The 22,873-nt window shown below is 37.6% G+C and overlaps 1 protein-coding gene across 1 annotated transcript in view; it reads right to left on the reverse strand.

The window, feature by feature from the left end:
- DOCK9 (dedicator of cytokinesis 9) overlaps window positions 1-8,039 on the reverse strand; it is a 107,967-nt gene extending 99,928 nt beyond the window's left edge. Inside the window, 1 exon segment of the mRNA XM_009333332.1 lies at window positions 7,783-8,039. Within this exon segment, the coding sequence (XP_009331607.1) occupies window positions 7,783-7,896 (114 nt within the window). The 5' untranslated portion in view covers window positions 7,897-8,039.
- Between the last annotated feature and the right edge of the window lie 14,834 nt (window positions 8,040-22,873).

The raw sequence follows: 22,873 nt of genomic DNA on the forward strand, positions 1-22,873 counted from the left end.
CCTATGAGGAGAGCGGCTGAGGACCTCATAGCCTTGTCTGGTTTGGAGAAAAGGAGGCTGAGGGGCGACCTCGTTGCTCTCTACAGCTTCCTGAGGAGGGGAAGTGGAGAGGGAGGTGCTGAGCTCTTCTCCCTGGTATCCAGTGACAGGACGCGTGGGAATGGTTCAAAGCTGTGCCAGGGGAGGTTTAGACTGGACATCAGGAAGCATTTCTTTACCGAGAGGGTGGTCAAACACTGGAACAGGCTTCCTAGAGAGGTGGTCAATGCCCCAGGCCTGTCAGTGTTTAAGAGGCATTTGGACAATGCCCTTAACAACATGCTTTAACTTTTGGTCAGCCCTGAGTTGGTCAGGCAGTAGGGCTAGATGATCATTGTAGGTCCCTTCCAACTGAAATAGTCTATTCTATTCTAATCATTAGTATATCAATATTATTCCTGAGAAACCATACAGGTCTTTTCTTCACCTAAATGTGAATCAAATAAATTTGCTTTTCAAGGAATTAGGAAAGCTTTAGTCAGAGAAGGTTACCAAAATTTTCAGGCTTAGTTCACAGGCTACTCAAAACTTACTTGGGATTCCCTCTTATCTACCATATAGTAGTTTTACTGTTAAGAAAAATGCAAGAACGTAACAGCATAACAGCTGAAAAGGGAAAAAAAGCAAAATCTGGAAAACAAATCTACCAAAAAAATGATGAACAAAGTGTAGCTTTCTCAAAAAAATAGCTACCATTTACAATCACACTGGAAGGATTTACTAAAAGTTCATAAGCTATCTAACAACATGCTCAGCACAGGCCAATACATGCTGAGCTTGCCATCTTTCTCCTCAGAGGAGATGGAGAACAGCCGTTCAGTTCGCTGTATATTGTACCCCAACACATTTTGAGAGCTTAGCACCTGAACCACAGCTGCTGGTACATCTTCTCCTCTCGAACATGGCTTATCACAAAGCCAAGAACTAACACCAGTATCCATGAAAAAAGGCTTAAGCTTATGTTCATGCATGTATCTGTAGCTGAAGTGGTTGGACCATTTTGACTTAGCTCAGAAAAGTATAAGACAAACATATAAACACAGCATAAGAAAAAGGTTACATTTTCTCTAATGTGCTAATTACACAAAATATTTTGGTTGCAAGAAAACTTTCTGTTAAGTCTGCCTTTGAATATTCAGACTACTGCAGTGAATCCCAAACTACTGAAATGCTGTGCTCCAAGCTTCCTTAGTACTCAGAAGGCCAGGTGCACCTTCTTCACCCAACTATTTGATACATTTCTGAGATGCAGGCTCTACCAAATTACCCCTTCACAAAATTTCAGGTTGAACAGCCCCACTGTGCCAGATTGTCATGGCAAGTTCTGATTCCAAAGAAATTCTGGTAACTTCACCTACCCTCTCCAACTCTTCCCCAAGGCAATAACTGTCCAGTATAAATTTGCTTCCTCAAGCACATGAAATGGGGATAACATAGAGTATGAAGAGCCACTCAAACTTTACTGCTCTTTAAATGAAGCACAAGACAACACTTATCATTCAGAAAGCAAGACACCCTTTGCTCATCTTTCTCCCACTTTCAATGTAAGTAACAGGTCTCTACCTACCTACCCAGGCAAGCAAGATGCTCACCTGTCAATCACTGAGCTTGAGCTCTTGTGCAGTATACTCTTACGTTAAAACAAGGTTTAGAGACTACTACAGTACTATGGCCAAGTCAGTCCATTTGGTCAAGTTGGCCTTTACCACGTGACCACTCCTTTTGAAGAGTTTGTCATGAGAAATGATATGCAATGTGCTACAGTGACAGGTTGATTTGATTGTGGTGCAGGATGACTGACCTTCACGAGAAACAAAAATAAATACTCCAGATTAAACTGGGTCTAAGAAATTAGTAGGGGAGAAAGACCATTTGAGTTGTGAATACAATCAGCGTCTTCTGTCAGCTAAAGATTCAGCTTCACAATTGGCTTAAATTAATTGAGAGAAGGGCTGACACTAGGAGGACACTCTCTCTCTCTCGTGGCACGTTCCTGAGCCTTCTCACACTAGTACCAGCAACTGAGCCATTGTATTTTGAGACAGATTAGGAGTGATCTGGCTTTAGAGGGTTCCTCCCAGTCAGAGAGCTTTAAGCCAGGTTGGCTTTCTGAAATGCTGATCACATGGCTGCATGACCACTTGTGCCAACAGATGGGAGCTGATGGGACCCTTTCAGAAGCAGGAGAGATTCAGATTACTAAACAGAACACGAAACTCTGTCCTTATTAAAAGCTATTGCAAAAACATTTTTTAATTCTGTTACTCAGCTTCAGTGCAGCTCACAATTTTTAAAGTGTCCTTAAAAAAAAAAAAATTCAGGCCACTATTTTAATATACTTAAAATGCAATCTGGGAAGCCTTTTAAAGGAAAGAAGAAACATATACGTGATCAATACTGTCAGGAGGTTCACATATCAGGACATCTACTGTCTGAACTAGCAAGCAGACAGATCACAGCACCAATTCCACTAACTGGTAGCAAGGGAAAGTTGTCATCTCAAATGGGTAATGGATTTTTAGGTGGTGCTGCACATGATTAGCATTTTCATCCTTTTCTCCCTGGTACTGAAGAGCTACGTCCATCCTCCTGTTAATTCTCTTGGGAAGGCAAGAGGTGAAGACTGGAAGAAAGCTAGCTCTGGCTCTTTTCATTTTAATAGCAAAAATAGAGGAAAAGGATTACTTTTAAAAACAGCATAACCAAAATTATTTCATGGGTGCACACACACGCACAAAAATCACTTTTCTAGCACAGCTAATTCAAAAACCAAAGATACATATATTGCAGCTTCAGAAAGCACCCAATTAATTGCAAATGCATGACTCTACCCTATAGTCACAAAACAGGTCCACCACAACCATAAAATTGATGAAAGTGAGCTTTGCTCACATTTTGCTTACATGCTGTAAACACAAGATTAAAAAAGAATCCTCCCTCATTAGAAGCTTTTAAAGAATCTAAAGCTCTCTGGAGCTGAGGCCCTGATTATGTACCTCTCCTCTAAGTCAATGGAACACAGAGGGAGGTAGTGGTACCAGAAAACCACACCATTTAATCAGTAAAGTACCTGATTTGCAGAAATATCATTTCTGTAAAAATTCATGAATAATTTGCTTCCCCAGGCTTCTCCAAAGTGTTACTCATTTCTTTCTTAGTCATTTGTCAGATTCAAAAGGAAGAGGATGTTTTATCAGTTTGAACCAGATATGAAAAAAAGAAAACAATAAACAGCACACTGATGTTGGCATGTAGCCAAACCTCCAACACCACAAGGAAGCAGATTCTCTCTCAAGCTCTTCTGCAGAAAAAAAGATTTCCCGGTCCATTATTTCATGTAATATAAAAGAAAAGACGCTGGGTAGGTACAGTATCGTTGAATATGATTTATGGACCAGCTGACGCAGATAAAACTCAGCCCAGTCAAACCTGCAAAATCAAGTTTACAGGCACTAAAAGTCAGTCCTTCAAACAAGGCTTAACTTTTCCTATTAATACACAACAAGCAACATTTTTATTTAAGAAAATGCTAAGAGCATAGGGCTTCATGGGGTCCAGCACTCGAGCTAGCCAATGCCATATTTATGGGAAGATAAAACAGCAAAGTATCTGCCATACCACTTTGTTTTTTGCCAGTGTGTTATAGGTATGGAAACAAACCAGAAATAAGAAGCATTTCAAAACAGCAGTCGTGACACCCACATGGTAACCATTTTAATCTGCCAGAATATGGTTTACATATTTGGACAAGCAGTGTCAAAAGCCATCAGATAAAAGGAATTTTAAGTTAGGAGTTCAATGATTGCCTACATTATATTACAGAAAAAATAATACAGTACGTTTTTTCTTGTATGTTTAAATTGAGACAAAAGTTATCTTTCTCTTCCCAGAAAACAAAGGATGGTCAGGTTAAGCACACTGGGTATTGTTAGCCTCATGCTACAAAACATCATTTACCTTATGAAAACATATTTAGCGCATAAGCCTGCAAATTAACAAGTCCCCATAAAGAGTAGAATGGAGCTACAAGCAGGCAACACAGCACATGAATTGATGAATATATGGTGTTACGTATTTCTCAACGTTGGCCTGAGGCAAGCCACTTCGGACAAATAATAAGACTATTTAATACTAAACACGGGTAACAGCTCCCTTTATCTTATTGTCCCACAACCAAAATAAACTCAAAATAAATTGCCCAGGTTGAGTTATTTTTTAATCAACTTAAAAATCCATTCAAAAAATTATATGTATCCTAGAGCTTATTCTTAAAAATTATATTGCTTATTATCCCCTTTCTTAGGTATGATTAACTTTGTGATATAAACTTTGGGGCAGTGGGAGGGAATAAGCTGCTATAGGTTTATGTAAAAAAACACCACTATGCATATATTTAGCAACCATACGCTTTCATTGACAAATTCAAAACTTTTAAGTCTCTAGGACTTGAAATAATGAAATGCATTAAGTCACCTCTTTTCATGCTTACATAAACAGATCAGAAGTTTTACCGGGGCTACAGACACAGCGTGAGCCATGCTCTCTCTGTGTAGAGTAGACAGTTATACAGGCTTCTTTGCACAGTGTTCCTTTAAAAAACAATAATTAACTTCTCCTTCCCCCCCATCCCGTTTAACCTGAAAACTCTTGTTCTATTGTTCACCCAAGTCTTCAGGGGGCTGTTACAGAAGAGAATGGGGGTTTCCAAAACTCAATGAGCACAGTCTAAATTAGAAAGCATTGTGCTTTTATTTATAAGAAGTATTTCATTGATGATCAAGGTCCATTTAAACACAAGAACACTTTTCAGAGCTCAAACTTTTTGATAAGACCTTCTGTATTGCCAGCGTTTACCTCAGGTTGTTAACATGGATGCAGTTCTAGTTGTTTAATTTCTAGCCTCCTCTGTGATTTGCTTTACCTTCAGAGGCAAAGCAAGCATGCTGTGTCCTACGAAGTTCTCTTATCAGCACAGAAACTTCTAACACTAGAATCAGACTTGGGCAATGCTCTGCTGGACAGACGAGCTCAGGTGTCTTACATTTTATACTGCCAGTGTGTTTCCAGGCAGAAAGACGGCCTCCAGAAGTTCCAACTTCCCAGAAACATCATCTGATTTGATAAGCAGTTACTACTTCTAAGTAACAAAATGGAACTGGACAGCACGTGTACTACCTTGGTAACTTCCACAACAGCTAGCACAACAGCAGTTCATCCCAAGTAAGGTTTTGAGGCACCACCCAGAAAATCTAAATGCTTTGGCCGTGGGCTCTTCTTGCTTGTTAACCTCAAAAGCAAAGTTGTGACACAATCTAATACAAATCGCAGGAAAACAAGAGAGCACACATACTAACATTCTGGCACTGAAAACAGCAGACGACTCCTTTTGTGAACCTACCCACCTATCCAGGAAAAGTTCATTCAGGCACAGCGCGCAATCAAATAACATAGTTTCAATATCACATGGGACACTTACATTTATAAATACTCAGTTCTCTCAATACTCTAGCAGACTCTCCGTGAACTACATTTAAAAGAATTAAATGAATATCACAAAAAACTTGTTGCTTCCTTGAAGTTCTGACAGCTGATTCTGCCTCATCTTTATAAAGAATACTCAAAAAACTTGAATGCTAGGTAAATAACGTCATAATTACACATACGAAAGGAATAAATCCACACCTGAAAGAATGTTTTAGGCAATAGTCTATGAGAAGTATTACTAGAGTAAACCAGAAGCCTCGCTGTTCCAAATGCTTTTGAGGATTGCTGTCTAATACAATTCTAAGGTTTCTAATCCAGAAAACAAGAAGTTCTGCTGTTTACATTCTGTTACACCAACTAGCAACGTTATCAGTCTTACTTATTACCTTACTGCACCCTATACCAGTGAGAAAATACCCACTATCACTGTGGCAGTAAAAATCTACTGCAATATCACAACCCAATGAAATAAAAATGGACCCAAATGTCGGTGTTACATGAAACATAGCACCCTACTTTTTGCTTTGTGCCTAGCAGTACACTTAGTGCAAAGTGTCCTTGCACCATTTCATCTAGTTTTCCTCAATAAACTAGACAAAAGCAGAAGCAAAAAGGGATATTATACCATCTACAATTATATGCCATATATATGCTTGTCTATACATATAACAGATTAAGACCAAAATAGCAACTGAAATGACAGCAAAGACATTTTTTATGTGACCTATGTGGAACCTAAATGTTCTTCCCTTGAAATACTGACCTTTGTTTTGAACGCACCCACTTCATCTGAAAATGAAAAAGGGAGGGCAAACACTGGAGGTATATTAATCCATGAACATTAAATAAAGTAGTACCTGAAAAAATTATAAGGATGTACTTCATAAATGGTTGTAAGTAAGCACAATAATATTTTATACTTTTTTTTTTTTTAAAAGTAAGTACATCGGCTTGCTGATCAACTGCAGTACTCCAAGTATCTGCAGAAACACTAATATCCTCTCTGAGTATTCATGGGGGAATAAAAACAGTTCTAAATAAAGTTAAACATTCCAAAGGCAGGAAAGCACACACAAGATTAGCTCATATTGTACTGATGAAAATCTGGACCAGAAATCAGAACACACCCATATAAAAAAAACACGTTTTACTAACAACTGCTCTGAATAGAATGAAACTAAAGAAAACAGTGTGAAGGAAAAGAAAATTTGTCTTACTAACACACATGTAAGCTTTCAGTTATATACAGTAACAATTCCCATAAAGTTACAGATGTGTATTACTAAATATATATAGCCAAAATGTTTTAGTTCAATTCTTAAATGTGTAGCGTGAAGCTCAAATAAGGGGGGGACCATAATTTGAGGATCACAGCTCCCACTAACTTCAGCCACAGCCAGACAAATAAAGAGGAGACCGTCATCCTTTAATTCAGCAATTAAGTACGAGATATTACTAAGTAAAATTGGAATTTTAGTAAGAACTCTCAAAGTACTTCTTTCTACTGATATATAAGCTATTAGTTTAACAATCCTCCTCTGCTATTTGAAATGGTTTATTGTCCTAGCTGGAGAGAGTTGGTGGATTCATTACAGCTTGCTGCTTATGTTCTCTTGTTGTACTATTAAAAATCCAACAGAACAAAGTGTGTAGCGATAGAAAAAAAAAATATTCTTATTTGATTACTTCCCCCACATACAGAAATATTCCCTTTTCCCTCACTGGAAGCTACTTTAAAACTTTAAATTCCTAAATAATGTGCACTGAAGGCATTGGAAAACAGATCCTTTAACAGAAGTACACCTGAATTATTTAGACAGTTCTTAGAACATTTAAGTAAAATTTAACCGTTATACACACAGTCTTTAGAGAGTTCAAATATATTTTAATTGAAAGATATGCTGGGCAGTTAATAAATAGAAGTGCTAGAATGTATTTTAAAGTGTAAGTAGTTTTCATGCTACGTTCAAAGAGCTGTACAACTATGCTAAACGGAACAGACACTGAAAAGCAGCTAGTATGAAAACCAAATTCCAAAGTCACACTCGGAGAGAACCAAAGATTTGGTAAACCAGAACAGCAAAAAATAATTAAAAAGGCAGACGACAACAGAAAGTATCAAACCCAAATCCTAAGCACACCTTCTTCACAGGTAAGAATGCTGGAACTTCTCATTAGTGTCAGATTAAGCAGTTTTTCACTGGCAGACAGAACTGGAATTATTAAAGGGAAGAGATGGCTTGCTTAAGCAATTCTTACCAGCACTACCACAGGACTCTCCACTTCTACTTCACAAGGACCTGCATCCTTGCACTGCTGCGGAGACTCTATAATAAGCTCTTTCTTAGGATTTCTGTTTGTTCTTGCCTGCATTCTTTGATTGAAAATACAAACAGCAGCAAAACCGTATGCTTTTTGGCATCAAAATAATCAACATGCCAGAGATCCAGTGAAAATAATAGCTTTTTCCCTGGCACAAGCAGCAGAAAGTACAAACTAGCCCAACTTCTCAGCTGCAGTTCGCTAAATCTGTCATGGTGGGAATGCATGACAGACAAAGGCCAGCCCCTAAGCACGTTGTATTCCTCTGGGGGAAAAAAAAAAAGAAAAAAAGAAAAAAAAAGGTGGAACCATTTTAATGCCTTAAGGTTACAAGTCAAACACAAAAGAGTATGTGCATTTCTAAAATGACGATTTAAAACAGCCCAAGTCTTTTACAGCACTTATAAAATCAAGGCTTCAATATTTTAAAATATTTTTATTGTAAAAATTAGCCACTTATTGACAGCTGGGCCTCTTTAGAAGTGTAAAACCCTGTTACTTTTTTTTTTTTTTAAAACATTAATATCACTTACTCAGGTACTATCAACAAACAGCCACTAACCAAGTACATTCGCCAAGACCAATGCCCCAAACAGATACGTTGCTCTTTTTGGGGGGTAGGGTGGGGATGCTCTTTTTAATCTTTAGTGCTAAATCCGTATTAAAAATTTACCTTAACATCAAATTGTCTTCGCAGTAAAAATCTTATATACTCTACAAAGATACTAACTCAAAAATAAAATAAATTTTTAAAAAACTCTTTATACCTTCAACTTTTAAGCACTTAACTCTTCAAGTAAACTACCAGTCTCCCTCAGCCTCTTTCCTTGCTTGAGCCAGTTAGCTCACTTCTGTCCTGCACAGAATGAGTGCTCTCAGCTCATTCTTCTCTCCTCAGAACCCTCCAGCATTGCAGATGTCCACCACTGATCACCCTCCAAAAAACCACCAAGAAGACAACGCAACAAAATCTTCACACATCTTGAGTGAAGTCACTTGACAGAACCTCAGCTCTCCAGCCACGAAGACCAGCCAGCCATCACTGGCTTCCATAGGATTTTCTTTCTGCTGACCGTACAAAACACTGGGGGAGCGGGAGGGGGTGTCTTTCCTGCCTTGTGAACAGTTTTCAGAAGTGTCTCTTGGCCTCGTGATTCAAGGCTACGCAGTGCTCAGTGGTTAGTGTCGTCCATTCCTGCCCTTAACTGCAACATAAACTCAAGTCATACTTCAACTTTGCTTTTGTAATCCAATCTACTCTCTTACTATATCATTACTTACAGACACTGTTCAGCATACACAGACTCGCAAAATAAGAGGCAGCAATTTTTATTGGGATCATTTCTGTACAATTATATAGTGTAGTGTAAAGCAATTTTGTATGCAATCCAGTTGACATTTTTGGTAATTTTGAAGGTTTGACTAATCTAGCTCCCCCATGCAGTAGGTTTAGCACATGACTGTATGCTAAATTCCTCCTGAAAAAAAGTGAACTGTGATGAGCAGTTTTCTCCAGGTTTTGAGAGGGGTATTTTGGTTTTTCCTTTGTTTCTTTTTAACACTAATGAGTTGCAACCTCCAAGTGCGCAAACCTCAGTGGCTGTATTTACCAAGCAAAAATACATTTGAGAGAAAATTCAACTCCCCAGAGAAGCACATCCCTATTTTAGACTCCCTGTCCACTAGAGCAACCAGACAGCTGTGGAAACTAAGCCACCACCTTCATTCAATTCTCAGCCTGCTCCACTTCTTTGGACAGTTAATTATCTCACTTCAATATAACTGACATCCTAAATTTAACTTGACATGAATTTTTATCTATTCTCTAATAGAAGAGAAAGTCACCTTAATCTGCAGAAAGCAGATCAAGTTGTGGAGAAGCACAAATATCCTCTTTTATTGCTAGTATTTTTAAGAAGGCACAACTTCAGGCACAGGTCTCTTACCCTTCAGACCTAACATAAGACATTAATATCCCTTTCTCTTCCCCTTCTCTCTGCTTTCACACCTGCGTAAGATATTGTTATTTCAGGTTACTGCAATTGTGAAATTGAGTCTGACCAAGAGTTTGCCCACCCCATCCACAATGCAAGCACATTTCTAATGAGTGGACTGAAAGAAATAATAAAATTAACATTAGTCAAGAGAATAATGATTTACTATGCTTCTGTCTTTTTCTCTAGGAAAAAGAAGTTCAATGCATTTACTTTTTAAGCAGTCTCTCTAATATATAGACACTGAACTCTAGAAAACACCACTCTATAAAGCTTCTTGAAGAGTTAAGAAGGAAACTAGCAGTTTAGTGAAATTTACAAAAACAGATCTTCCTGTGTAAATCAAGGTAGACAATAGTTCAAGAACATTTAGTTACACTTTACTTTTATTTTGCACTAGCTCCTTTTGTTTTCAGAAAACGGAAGTACAGAACAGCTTAGACTAAATTATACCATTACTTGAGGATGCAGCTGCCAAACAGGAATTTGTCTCATTGAGATGGGCTGCAATTGTATTTAACTGCAACCAGAAATGCACAACCTTATTATGCACAAGGCACTTGCAAACACTCACACTAATAGAGACTTAAAAATATTATACACTTGAAATAGCGTTTCTCCTGGTGAATTTAACAAAGGATTCTACTTTTAAACTGCAACACACTTTTATCCTAGTTAGGTACTTCTCTGGAATGCATCTGGATTACTTTAATTCAGTATAAATGCGATTTTCTTTCCCCATCATTCTCCCTATTCTTCTCAAAACATGATGAAGGAGAAAAAGAAAGCCAACAAGGCAACATTTTTATAACATCAGTTTAAAAAAGCAGAAGTTGTTTTTATGTATTTTCTAGCTTGCATTTCATTAACACACATATACCATTAGAGGAGGTTCTTTTATTTAACAACAATGAAAGTGTGAAGCAGTACCTCTGGAGCTATATCCTGCATGAAGCAGACCTTAATTGCTAAATTGATGTGCATTTCCAACATTTATTTTCTGCTGAGGACTTAGTGATTATCTCAATAATTTAATTAACAAAAAAAAACCCCACACCACAAAAACATGGGCTACTGCTTACCCAGGCACCACATAGTCAAAAGAGGTACATTACTTTATTAAAGAGGTATATTACAAAACTTTACCAATAACACATTATGATTCAAAAAGTAAAAGGTGAAAAACAGGACGTTAAGACATACTGAAAATTTATCAACTCATTACATGACCTGTAGTTTTAAACCATTTAACTGCAATTAGGAAAAAAAAAAAGATACTACTCAATTTGTTGTATCAGGCAGTTACCTGAATAAGGATCAACAGAGAATCCAGGAAAACAATGCATGTACAAAAAGAACGTCACTGTACAAAAGTTATTTGATTGCATTTCCAACATGGCTCCCAAAATTGCAGAAAATCACTAGCTAGTGATCTATCTGCAAAATAACTCAGATTATTATGGAAAAAATGCATTTCATCTTTTTACAAACACAGTGGCTTGAAGGACTTCTCATGGTACTTTTAACAGCAGTACTTTTCATATTACTTCCAATAGCCAAAGAGTTGGCTCTCTTCTTGCGTTGTATACCCTTAAGGAATTACCTATGTAATTACAAAATTACATAGGTAAAAAAGTTCTCAGTATTCCCAGCATACCTCAGTGATTCATCCAGCAAATTTGCTGCCCAAAAGACAAGTTCCCCACATACACCCTCTTATTCCTTCAAATCACTTTTCACTCCAAGAGCCTGCTTTCCTAACGCACAATACCACATAATGAAGAGTAAGTGACAGCAAGGGAACAGGCAGCATATGAGAATTGCCTCTGAACTTTGATGGAAGAATGGATGACTACCCAGCCTCGCTGTAGGAACAGGCTAAAACCTGAGTAGTTTGGTTTAATAGCATTTCTTTTGCTCCAAGTCCCACTTACAACCTGCATCAAGATCACTAAACCCTGTTCAGTGGCCAGCATCAGCATTCACTAAATCTACCAGCTGTAATTACAGCCATCAAACTTGTCTCTGTTAGCTGTTCTGGGGAAAGAACTGTTGCTTAACCTGTAGCAACCTGGGGGGGAGGAAAGGAGGAAGGAGTAATCCTGCTGTAGGTTTGCATGTCCTGTGTACGTGAAAACAGAAAGATTTGACAACCTCATTTACTAAAACCCTACACCTGTTCTCCACTCCTTTGCGACTCTTTAAATTCCCTGGCAACTCACAGCATCTCTTAACAAATAACTTTCAAAAATGAGAAGGATGGACAACTGGAAGGGTTTTGATGCTTTGCTTTGTTGGGGGTTTGGGTTTTTTGGTTGGTTGGTTGGGTTTGGGGTTGGGTTGGGTTTTTAAGGCAGTAGATCATATGAAAATATGGACCCACTTTAGCAGAATGACAAGCACCATCAAAAGCCAATACTTCTTGCTCTCACCTCTATTAGTAGGAGGTATTCTAGGCACTGCCCTCCCACACTTGGCAGCCTGCCTTGCAGCTGTATTAAAGGCATAACATTTCACATGTCAGTGGAAGATTCAGTGTTGCAGCTACACATATCTTAATACTGCTAAGTTTCACAAGTGACCAACAAATATGCACTTGCCCTGGAAGGATATATTCACAAATATATCGCAAGAAAGTCGCAAGAAAGTCAGTTAGGAAGACTCATTCCTCGTATGAATGAGTATTACAAATACTGCAAATGTGTAACTTGCAGTCCCACCAATAGGGAGTACATTCTCTAGCAAGAAAATCATCCAAAAAAAGAAAAAAGAAGAAAAAAAAAGAAAAAAAAGGAAAAAAAGGAAAAATATAAAAGCATAAGACACAGATATGAGTGTGCTACCTATTATGTAACTTATGTTGTCAACATTATGACTAAAATACTCCCATTTCACTGACTTGCCTTGGCAAAGCAAGAATTAAGCCCATTCTGAAATAGGTAGAATCACAATCCCTCTTTGGAGAGGCATCTCTTTATATCAAAATGAACCACACAAATCTCAAATTTTGGATTACAGTTGAAATTATTTTCAAAATATTGTTTTTAGGGAGAGTGTGAAGTGGCCTGGACAGGACAAAGATGCCGAGCTACCACATAGAAAAGGTCTCTATAATAAGTAGGTTGCACTGATGAAGAAAGATAACACCAATGTACAGGTCTGTATTACTACTCAAGAAGTTGGAATAAAAAACTCATCTGCCTGTTTTAGTGGCAGCATAAAGTTAAAGGATTCTCCTAGTCAGTGCCTCTATTGGATCCATAATGTTTTTGTACAATGCATTTTTTAAAAGCTCTTTATTTCATGGAATGAGAATTTGGCTAAAGTTGTTAACACCAACATGGCATATCTCATTACTATCCCTCAGCTAGACATTACTATCTGTCAGATAAGATACAGTACCTTAATTTGGACACTCTTACTCTGTGACAAATACAAACTAAAATAAGTTTAAAATCACAGCGAAGCTAAGCAAAATACAGATTAACTTAAGTCTTGTCCATGTCACACTTTTGCATACTGTTATCTATGACGTATCAACTTAAGGTGCATTTGTTTGACTCGCTGGTGACTGATTCATTTCATACCATCTTAGTAAATATCTTTCTGTTTTCAGGGAAAACCTGACTTCCTTATGGTCCCAGGGGAAAGAAAAAAAAGAAGAAAAAAAAAAATCAGTAGAATTTAGTCAGGATAGGAGACTTAAGATTAAAACTGCACTTATGCTAAAGGACTTAACTGTTGTTCTGACATACCTCCTTAGAGATAGGACATGTACAAGCAGACTGACTGTGAGAACAGTGTTGGACTAAAGATGGCTTTTGTCCTACCTGGACAGTACCTTACAATTACCAGAAACTAATAGGACAGCACAGACACCAAACCAAAGACGAAGAAGCGAGTCAAAACCCCAAGTCTGAAGACCCCTCAAACTGAAGCAGTTCTGTGCCAAGGAAGCCTGAGGTAGGGGTCTTCCCACTGTGTAACACCAATCTTACAAGACTTTTTCCAGGAGCGATTTGCTCCTTTTGGAGATTGTTAATTCACCTCTGTCCTTGGGCTGAAGTAAGAGTGCATCTTGGTTTGCCTCTAAACTGAAATACAAACCTGTCTCGGACTTCACAACGTATAGTTCTAAGAAACAAGAACATTGCAAGAGTTAGCAGTTGGCTCCCAGCTTTACTTTAATCACAGTTAATTTCATGCCAGAATAGGATACCTGCATCTGTAGATGATTCAAGTGAGCATTTCAGGCTGTTCCTAAAGCAGGTGGAAGGAAGTATCAATCAGGAAGAAAGAGCAGAGAAGTCAACTCTGTTCTGCATGTTCACTAAGTCTAGACTTTAGTCTTGAAAGCACCACCCACGCAGCTTCTCCACCACAGAAGTCTTCTTCCCATTCCTCAAGATCATATAAGGCTTTAAAGTTGCTTGTTTGGTGGTTTGTTTTTTGTTGGTTTTGTCATTTTTTTTTTTAACTCCAGACATCTTGCTTGCTTTCAAAGCAGGATATCCAGCTCCTCCAAGAGCCCCTGCTGCTACATTCAAAGGGAACACGTTTTCTACCTGGATGCAACCTAATGCCATGTTCTTTGGCCTTGGATATCTTTCTGTGCTAGTCCAACCTATCTTGTCATGGATGAACAATGGCTTATGGCATATTGGCTTGATCAACTATCCTCAGATTTAATCCTCAATCTTAAATAATTTTTCCTGAAGATACAATGTTTAATCTTATCTTTTGCATGCCGGTACACTGAGTGGCTGCCAACCTATGTCTGATGATCCTCTCACATGCATCTTTCAAAGAAGTTTATTTCCTGCAGGAACTACATTTGGTGAATCTGTGCTGCAATTTCCCCTGACAAGAGGGCAGAGTGATACCAGAGATGGACATTTGAGCATTCTTCCCAAAGGAGTCTAATGAAACGTCAAAACAAAAAAATTCTACAGAAACCATCAGGAGATTCAGCCAAAACTACAAGCCAGCACATAAGACATCAGGTTTTTATTCACCCAAAGCAGTAAGATGAAAGGAGGTAGAAGAAGTGCTCTCATGTAAGTGACCCATGAAAAACTATGCAACAGTTAGATGCTGTATTCAAACATGTCTGTTTCTTCCTTATTAAGAAGCCTAATGAGGTCCAATGCTCCATGTGCTGATGAATAAAAGCCACTTGTAATACAGTTACAAGTTGAAGCAAGTTATGAGAGTGAAATAACAGACTAAGCCATACAAATTATCTGCACACCATTACAGAATTGCTGCATAAGCTGCTTAAGCCCATTTAAAAAAAAAAAAAAAATTCCACTTACTCAGCAGAATGACTTCCTTAGAACTTTCTCCTTTACGTATTTCTACTTTATTTCTACTAAACTTTTCTACTTTAAATAAGCAAGTTGATATTAATTTGTTAATTCAGATAGCAAGGACAGGCCTTAATATAAGGCCTTTTAATAAATGAATGTTTTAAGGTTTAATTTCAACACATCAGATGTTAAATCAAGAAAACAGTCTTTTTTGAAAACCATACACAGATAATTTAAAATTATTCTAAAATCAGAACATTTTCAACTTGAAAGTCTATTGTGGAGTTATTTCCAGAATGACATAGCTCACTGCTGTCATTAATCAATCTTCTCACATGCACAGACTCTGGTATATCTTAAAGATGTCACAGTTTATTAATAAACCAAATGACTCATGAGCAGCACAGAAAGAGCAGCCGCACAAAAACTCAGTAACACCTAATAACGGCGTTGGTGTCAAGTCAACAGGTTACATGGGCTAAGAAACTGCAGTTACTGAAAAAACAAGGCGAGGGGTTCTGTTTCCGGCAAATACCTAAATCTGGACATACACACACTATTTCAAAATGCCCTGCATTTCTTCTTGGAAATTGTGTAAGCACAAATTAAGTAACAGTTATTCAAATTAAGGATATTTTCCACATCAGACTTAATAAAAGACTACTTAAAATTATTAGGCTACATCTTGCACATGCTACAGCTACTAAACTACCCGAAGTAGCTTTACCAAACTACAAGGTTATAAAGTTTAATGAGAGAAACAGCAGTGTTGAATAGGCCGTAAGAAGCAAACTGAGCAAAAAACATTTCAAGCATGGAAAAAAAGCATGTTGCTTTCTGCAATTTTCAGACAAGTAGAAAGAAAGAAAAAAAAAGTTAACGTCCTTCAGCCCAGTCTGTCGCACTTTAGAAGTTTCTAGCTCCTCCATCGGCCTTGCTAGTATGCTCAGCTAGCCTCTTCCTTCACTGAATATAATTCAACGGGCTTATTAGCAAAACCCAAACTTTTAAAATCTTGTTAGTTTTATTGTCACTACATCATTCTCCTTTGCTTATTTTCCATCTTTGTCTATCATCTGAAACAGCTGTTTAGGCCCTAAACCATACAGTAACACTTCACTCTTAGATAGTCATTGGTTATACAATGATTACCAAGAGAATGGAATTTGAATATAAAAATAAAGGCCATGAAAAAAACCCCTCCTAACTCTAAGATACTGCAACACAGCAGAAATAACATGTAACATCATGCTGAGAATGGATTTTAAAAAAATCATAGGAAAATCAAAACAAACTAAGTAATGTAGTTCAAGCATACAAGCTAATATTTTGAAACTGTATCCTTCAACTGACTACAAAACTTAGCAAATTAGAATGTTTTCTCAATACCTGCAGAAAATAAATATGCCCTAGGTGGACATTTGGGGAAAATACATTTTCATTAATTTTGATGCAACTTTTAATAGCATCTCAAACTAAATTTATGATCTTTTACTAAAATATTAACTTTTACCCATGTGGACCTAAAGACCCTAAGAGACCCTGTGTTCTAGCAAGATAAAGTGTATGTGATGGGCTAGAAATATTCCTATCCCAAAAATAAGAAATAGCATTTTCATTGCAAGTTTGAATGACATCAGATGGATAGAAATGAACTGTACTCCTGAGAAGACATTCTCATGCAGGCTTCATTTTATCTTTGATTTCCTTCATGCAAAAGAGCAGACCTGCTTAAGATAAAACTTTAATTAAATTTAGTAAGGCTTTAGATATAACCTCCTGACCTCTGGATTACAGGTTAAATAAGAAAAACGTATGCTAAATCAACTACTTCTGCTTCCTTACTTCTTCACAGAACAGGAGATTTTTCCTTCAAGGAGAACTGCTTCCTGAGAGCTTTCTATTCACAGGACATTTTCACAGATATTAAACACTGGCTTTGCAAGAGAATCAATGTGTTCTTAAATTAAAGGACTCCCTGAAATTACCTGGTGTTCTGACAACAGCTCTGTATCAGGAGATACTTGATCCAAAATAGCTAAATAGACCAGATAACAGGTACAGCCAAAAAGGCAGAGATAAGAAATTGCAGCTCGAATATGTGTTATAAGCACAGACAAACAAATAGGCGAAGCCATACACCAACGCTTGCGTCTGTTGCAAAAACCACCAAAATAAAAGAAAACACAGGGAAGCGACACACTGCCGCTCTCTTTTGGTCTTGGCCATACAGCTTCTCTTCAGAGGAAGAGGATTCCTGCAGTCTTCACCTCCCTGCATGGCTTCTTAGTGAGAAGCGAGGTAATTTCTCCTCCTGAAAGCCACCTTTCACAGGGGGAAGAGCTGGCCAAATAAGCTTTTATAGCACAGAGTACAAAAATTATGTCATTTAAGAGTTTCATTTTTATACTTAGATGAGTTTCATAAAATAACTTGTCACTGTTCCCAGGACTGCATCATCTTTCCCCCTCTTCCCACTGTTCAGAGAACCCAGCTTTCCACCCTTCAGGGGTAAGTCAGTAGCAACGGCTTCCCAGCCTCAGACAACATCTCAGAAAGCGATAGCCAGTGCCAGCTGTGACCTTTTACATCAAGTCCCATTTTTCTTCTTGTAAATTCTGACTTTTGTTCTTAGGGACTACATAGTCCAGTACAATGAGCAAGAAGGCATTCTGACCCCTCAATTCCACACACTCTTCCATACTAACCTTCAGGTACTTATCCCAGGAAGAAACTTATCTTGCTCCACCACCTCCAGTTAAACCAAGCTGACAAAGCCATACAGGAAAATCCAAAAAAACCAGTATCATTATTCAAAAGCATCTAGAAATTTTGGAGTTGAAAAAAAAATACCAAACCACAAACGTGGAACTTTGGTTGTAAACAGCAGACTAAGCATATTGTGCGATTAATCTTGCCAGTTTGCAAACCAATTCTGTAGGGCTAAATTAAGAAGAAACTATTGCTGGAACAACACCACATGAAACAAAGAAAGACAAAAATGTTATACAATACAAGAAATTTTCACTGCACCCTCCAAGTTACAATAGTTCATATCACATTTTAAAAAAAATCATTTCTTCATTCACTCATATAACTACACGTAGAATTTAAGGCCTGTAAAGGTGTTAGGTCTTAAATTCAATGGAGTGCAAAAGTTCTTGAAAGTATTCATTGTCCAGAGTTTAACAAGTGTCTAACAACCATCTGTATAAGGCTAACTTAAAAATGGCCAACACTGTAAAAAGGCTTCTAATACCAAGAGGAAGCCATTTTATTTCTAATATCAAACCATACTAAGAATTTATAAAATGCAACACTATCATGATGGGTAATATACATACTGTAAGTTATTTTAAGCATCTGAAGACAGTTCACATTATTCTGTGTTCTTTCCTGGAAGCTTATGTGTGTGTATCCATGTACATAAACATACATATATGTGTGTGTGTGCATATAAATATACATACACGCCCCGTGCATATATATACACACACAGATACATACATTCACACACACCTTTTTTTCTTATATTTGAGTTCAGCATGAAAGGATCTGAACAGCATAATGACAACAAAGCTTTGTGAAATTTCTAAAGGCTTTCCATACTGCAATTGCACAGCGTGGGTATGCCAGCAGGCACGACAAGCTTGTCAAAATCTGTCCAGTTATTTCAGTGTACCACACCCCTCTTATTCCAACTGTCTAGTCAGTGACAAAGCAATTAACAAGTAACCCCAAATTATTTAAAATAAATATTTAAATCCTTAACTAGCCCAATTCTGAAGCAAGCGGTGCACATTAGCTATTGCAATTCCACCCCCTCAAGCCTAAATGCAATACATCTGACGCACAAATGCGTCATTAACCTGGGGGGTACAAAGAAGATAGCGTCGCTTTAACACCTGTTTTCTTTGCATCAGGCAACACCTAAAAAAGCCTTTGAGAGCAAAGCAGGTTCAGAAAACAGTTATTACTCCCTTTAACCATTTTTTTCTTCTAGAATGCTCCTGTATCCCTTTCAGTAAGTTAAACAGAAATAAAATAGTTTCAGAATAAAAAAGGAAAAAAAAAAGTACTCAAATCCATCTGAAAAAAAATAAACCTTAAATCCTGGGTTACTGTTTTCCCAACAATGCATTCCTTAGTTTTTCCAAATAACGTAATCATCTGTTGTTCTTCAATTGAAGTGCCAAATACATTCCAAGAGTATGTTTAGAAAGATCTAACAGCAGACGATCTTCTATAACAATCCTGTCCATGGATTGCAAATTCTTCAGAGCTATCAATACAAATCTAAATGATATAGTGAGTATGAATCCTAAGCTTTAACATTACAGCTGCATGCACACGTGTCTTACATGTCACATACATGCACTAACATCCTACAATATCAGGACAAGGTATATTCATGTCTGCACATAGCAGATGTTAAACAAACACAGTATCCTGGTTTTAGTTTAGCTTTCAGTTAGCAGATAAAATCATTAATGAAACAAGTTTGTATTTACCAGGGATGAATGAATCAATATTCCTGAATCTTCATTTGGCAAGCTGAACGCTGTGTATTCAAGGGCATTGTTTTCCCCTTGCTGTTTGCAAATATAACCACAGTTTCTCTCAAAAACTGTACGAATGCCTTTAAACAGAACCACACTTGTAGTGCAACCCATTCCAAATCTGTTGAATTTTGCATTTCTAGCAGCTCTGATTGCATTTGCAGAATGTCGTCTTCCTTTGCTCGACTCGAATAATTTTCCTGTGCTTCACAGAAATATTTCTTCGTACAATCTTCATTACGTCCGACATTTACTGTGTTCCTCAACTAGAAGCCATCAGCTACTGAAATGTAATCCTATTTGCTTAAGCCAAACACTGCCAAAAATCCAGCCGCAGAAGACAAAAATCAGAGGGTGATGAAAAGCAAAGGATAGTTCAACTGTAGAAGACAGGAGGCTTTCAGCATGTGCTATACTCCGCAACAGAGATGAAAAGATATTCCAAAGGGTAAGGGAAAAATATTTCAGAGGTCCTTAGAACATAATCAAAGATGAAAGGAAACTGCAAAGATACTGCTGCAGTTTCTGCTGCCAGCCACAAAGAATCCTCATCTGCTGCAAGAAAGCACTCTCCCAGAATGCTTAGCACAGAGTTCGTACTGGCAAACATTTCTTTGCTTGACCTATATGCGCTTTTTAGTGTTTAAAACAAAAAACTTCAAAATAAAAAACTCAAAATATGAGGGGAAAATTCTTAAATCACTGCTGCTATTGAAAAAAACCCAGCGTGTTATATAAACCTACTTCAATCAAATCTATATGTTATCAGCATGCTATTCTCAGTTCAGGCAAACCACGAGGGAGATGAAGGCTGTCTTTACTTTCTCCTTTCTTCCTCGCATGCAAAGTCATCAGTCAATTCCCACCTGCCAGAAACTGACTTTATCTAGTCCTTGACTGCAAATAGCCAATAGTCATGAAAAAAAGGCAAAAAAGAACCCAGCTGACTGAGCATCTAGTTCAGATCAACATCCACATCTAAAACAAAAAAAAAAAGCATGAAAATTAAAATACATAAATGTATTGGCTTTATAGTGAATCACACCTGTATTGATCGCATTTATCACTACGGGATTCTACTCCACGTGCTGCACTGGTATCTGTCACAGAAGTATGTAAACATCTTTAACTGACACTGAGAAGCATTAAATTTTTAAACTACTTTTAAAGGCAAGGAATTTGTAAGAAATAACTGTCCCAATTCACACCATAATAGTATCAATCATCCTGTCAGAGGTTGCTGATTAGTTTTATATTTCTGCTAAACTGAAAGCACTGAGATGTATTTACTTTTTTACTTACCAAATTGTAAAACTGGATGAAAGGGTGAACTTACAAACTCAAATTGTTGCAATGGAGTTAAAACAAGCTAAATTAAATGGACTTAAGTGAAACATGAAGGGAGGGAATAAGCAGATTAATGATGTCAGCTACAGATTTGCCCCCCTGCAAATTAACTTATCTCAAGGAAATACTTGCATGTTATAATGAGACATTTAGAAGAAATGTTTAAGATTTATTAGCATTTTTCCCTAATGTCTGGCTAGTTAATACCTCTCAGTATGCTTCTCATTACATTTCTAACCCAAATACACCATAACAACATGCAGACACATTGATTAAAAAAAAAAAAAAAATCAATATTTGACAGTGATCCAAGTAGTTCCTGCCAGTCCCATATTCTCAAAAGGCAGCAGTTAGCACATTCCAGATATTGTAAGAAATACAAATTGTGTTAAGGCAGTTCTGTTAACAAGGAATAGCTTTTTGTGGGGTGAGAATAAAGAAGGTAATGGTGAAGAATTTGGCATAAATCCTACTCTGAAGGGCAAAGATAATTCATACATAACCATGAACCTTGCAGAGCGATGTCTCTGTACCTTGTTCTGTCTCTCTACCTACCCTACCCCCTTCGAAAACAAGAAGCAGGACAGTGAGGGAAATGCTTTGCTCTGTTCACTAAGGTTGGATAAAGACATCCTTGCAAACATGTGAGGGAGAATAGTCATGGGAATTACCATGGAAGGCAGCCCTAAAAAATACATTCAAGTTAACTGTTTCTAGTGCAAAAGTCCACTTCACTCCTATCTGGAATGTAGGATTACAGAGACCTGACAAAGTTCAGGTTCCAAACGTGATACCAAAAGTTAAGAGATCATTAAAAGAAAGCACTGTTTAGAGGGTTGTTCTGTGCAATTTCAGAGACTTCGTAATTGGAAATGTTTCTAGCAAAAAGTAGAAAAAGTAGTTTGTGCCTTAAGAGAGCATGAGAAAAATAAAACAGTTTACAACAAATTATCATGCACTAGACAGTTCCTTCAAATGCCTAGAAAATGACCTCATTTTTAAAGCACTAGGTAAGATGCGGAGAAACAGGAAGACAAAAAATTTCATTTGGAAAGACAAACAGATGACAGAATTGTAGACTAATTCAGGTTGGAAGTGACCCTGGGAGGTGTTCTAATTCAAAACCAATTAAGAGCAAATTTAATTCCAACTATATCGTGAACAAATTTAGCATCGTGTTTCTACACTATTTTAGAAAAGACAACTGAAACTGACTTGGATCAACACAGTGGTAACAACAATGACATAAAAAGCATTCCAAATAGAGCTTGAAAGGGAGATAAATATGGGGACATGAGGGGTGGGATGAAACCACAGGGAGGAGGAGCTTGACCAGATGCTTAAATATTGGTATTACAAGAAATCTGAATAGTATGCAATGTAAAGCAGTCTGCCAGCAAGCAGACTCCTTCCTGACATTAACTTGGTGCAAAGTGGAAGTTTCCAGCTTCACTAAGGAGATTCCTGCAATTGTAATGAGCAACCACGCTGCACAAGCGGTGAACATCCAGACAGAAATGTGACACAATGTGGTATTATCCATTACAGTATTACATCTCAAAGTGAAACGGGAGGCTGGAAAAATTCTTGTAAAGGTCTGACAGAACTTTTTCTACCAACTGAAGAGAGCTAAAGGACAGCCTATGGTAGGTAAAAGTCTTAATCCAATGGTAAAAAAACAGAACAAAAAAAATCAACATGTGAACAAGCCCGGACTGTACATCATATGAGCAGCAAGCTAGACATTGCAAACTGCCTTTTAGCTGAGCCTGGGTTATGAAAAGGTCTTCTTCCATAAGGAAGAGTAGAGGGGAGGAAA

Source organism: Pygoscelis adeliae, unplaced genomic scaffold (genome assembly GCF_000699105.1).
Source record: "Pygoscelis adeliae isolate BGI_AS28 unplaced genomic scaffold, ASM69910v1 Scaffold48, whole genome shotgun sequence".
In the NCBI taxonomy this organism is placed as follows: Eukaryota; Metazoa; Chordata; class Aves; order Sphenisciformes; family Spheniscidae; genus Pygoscelis; species Pygoscelis adeliae.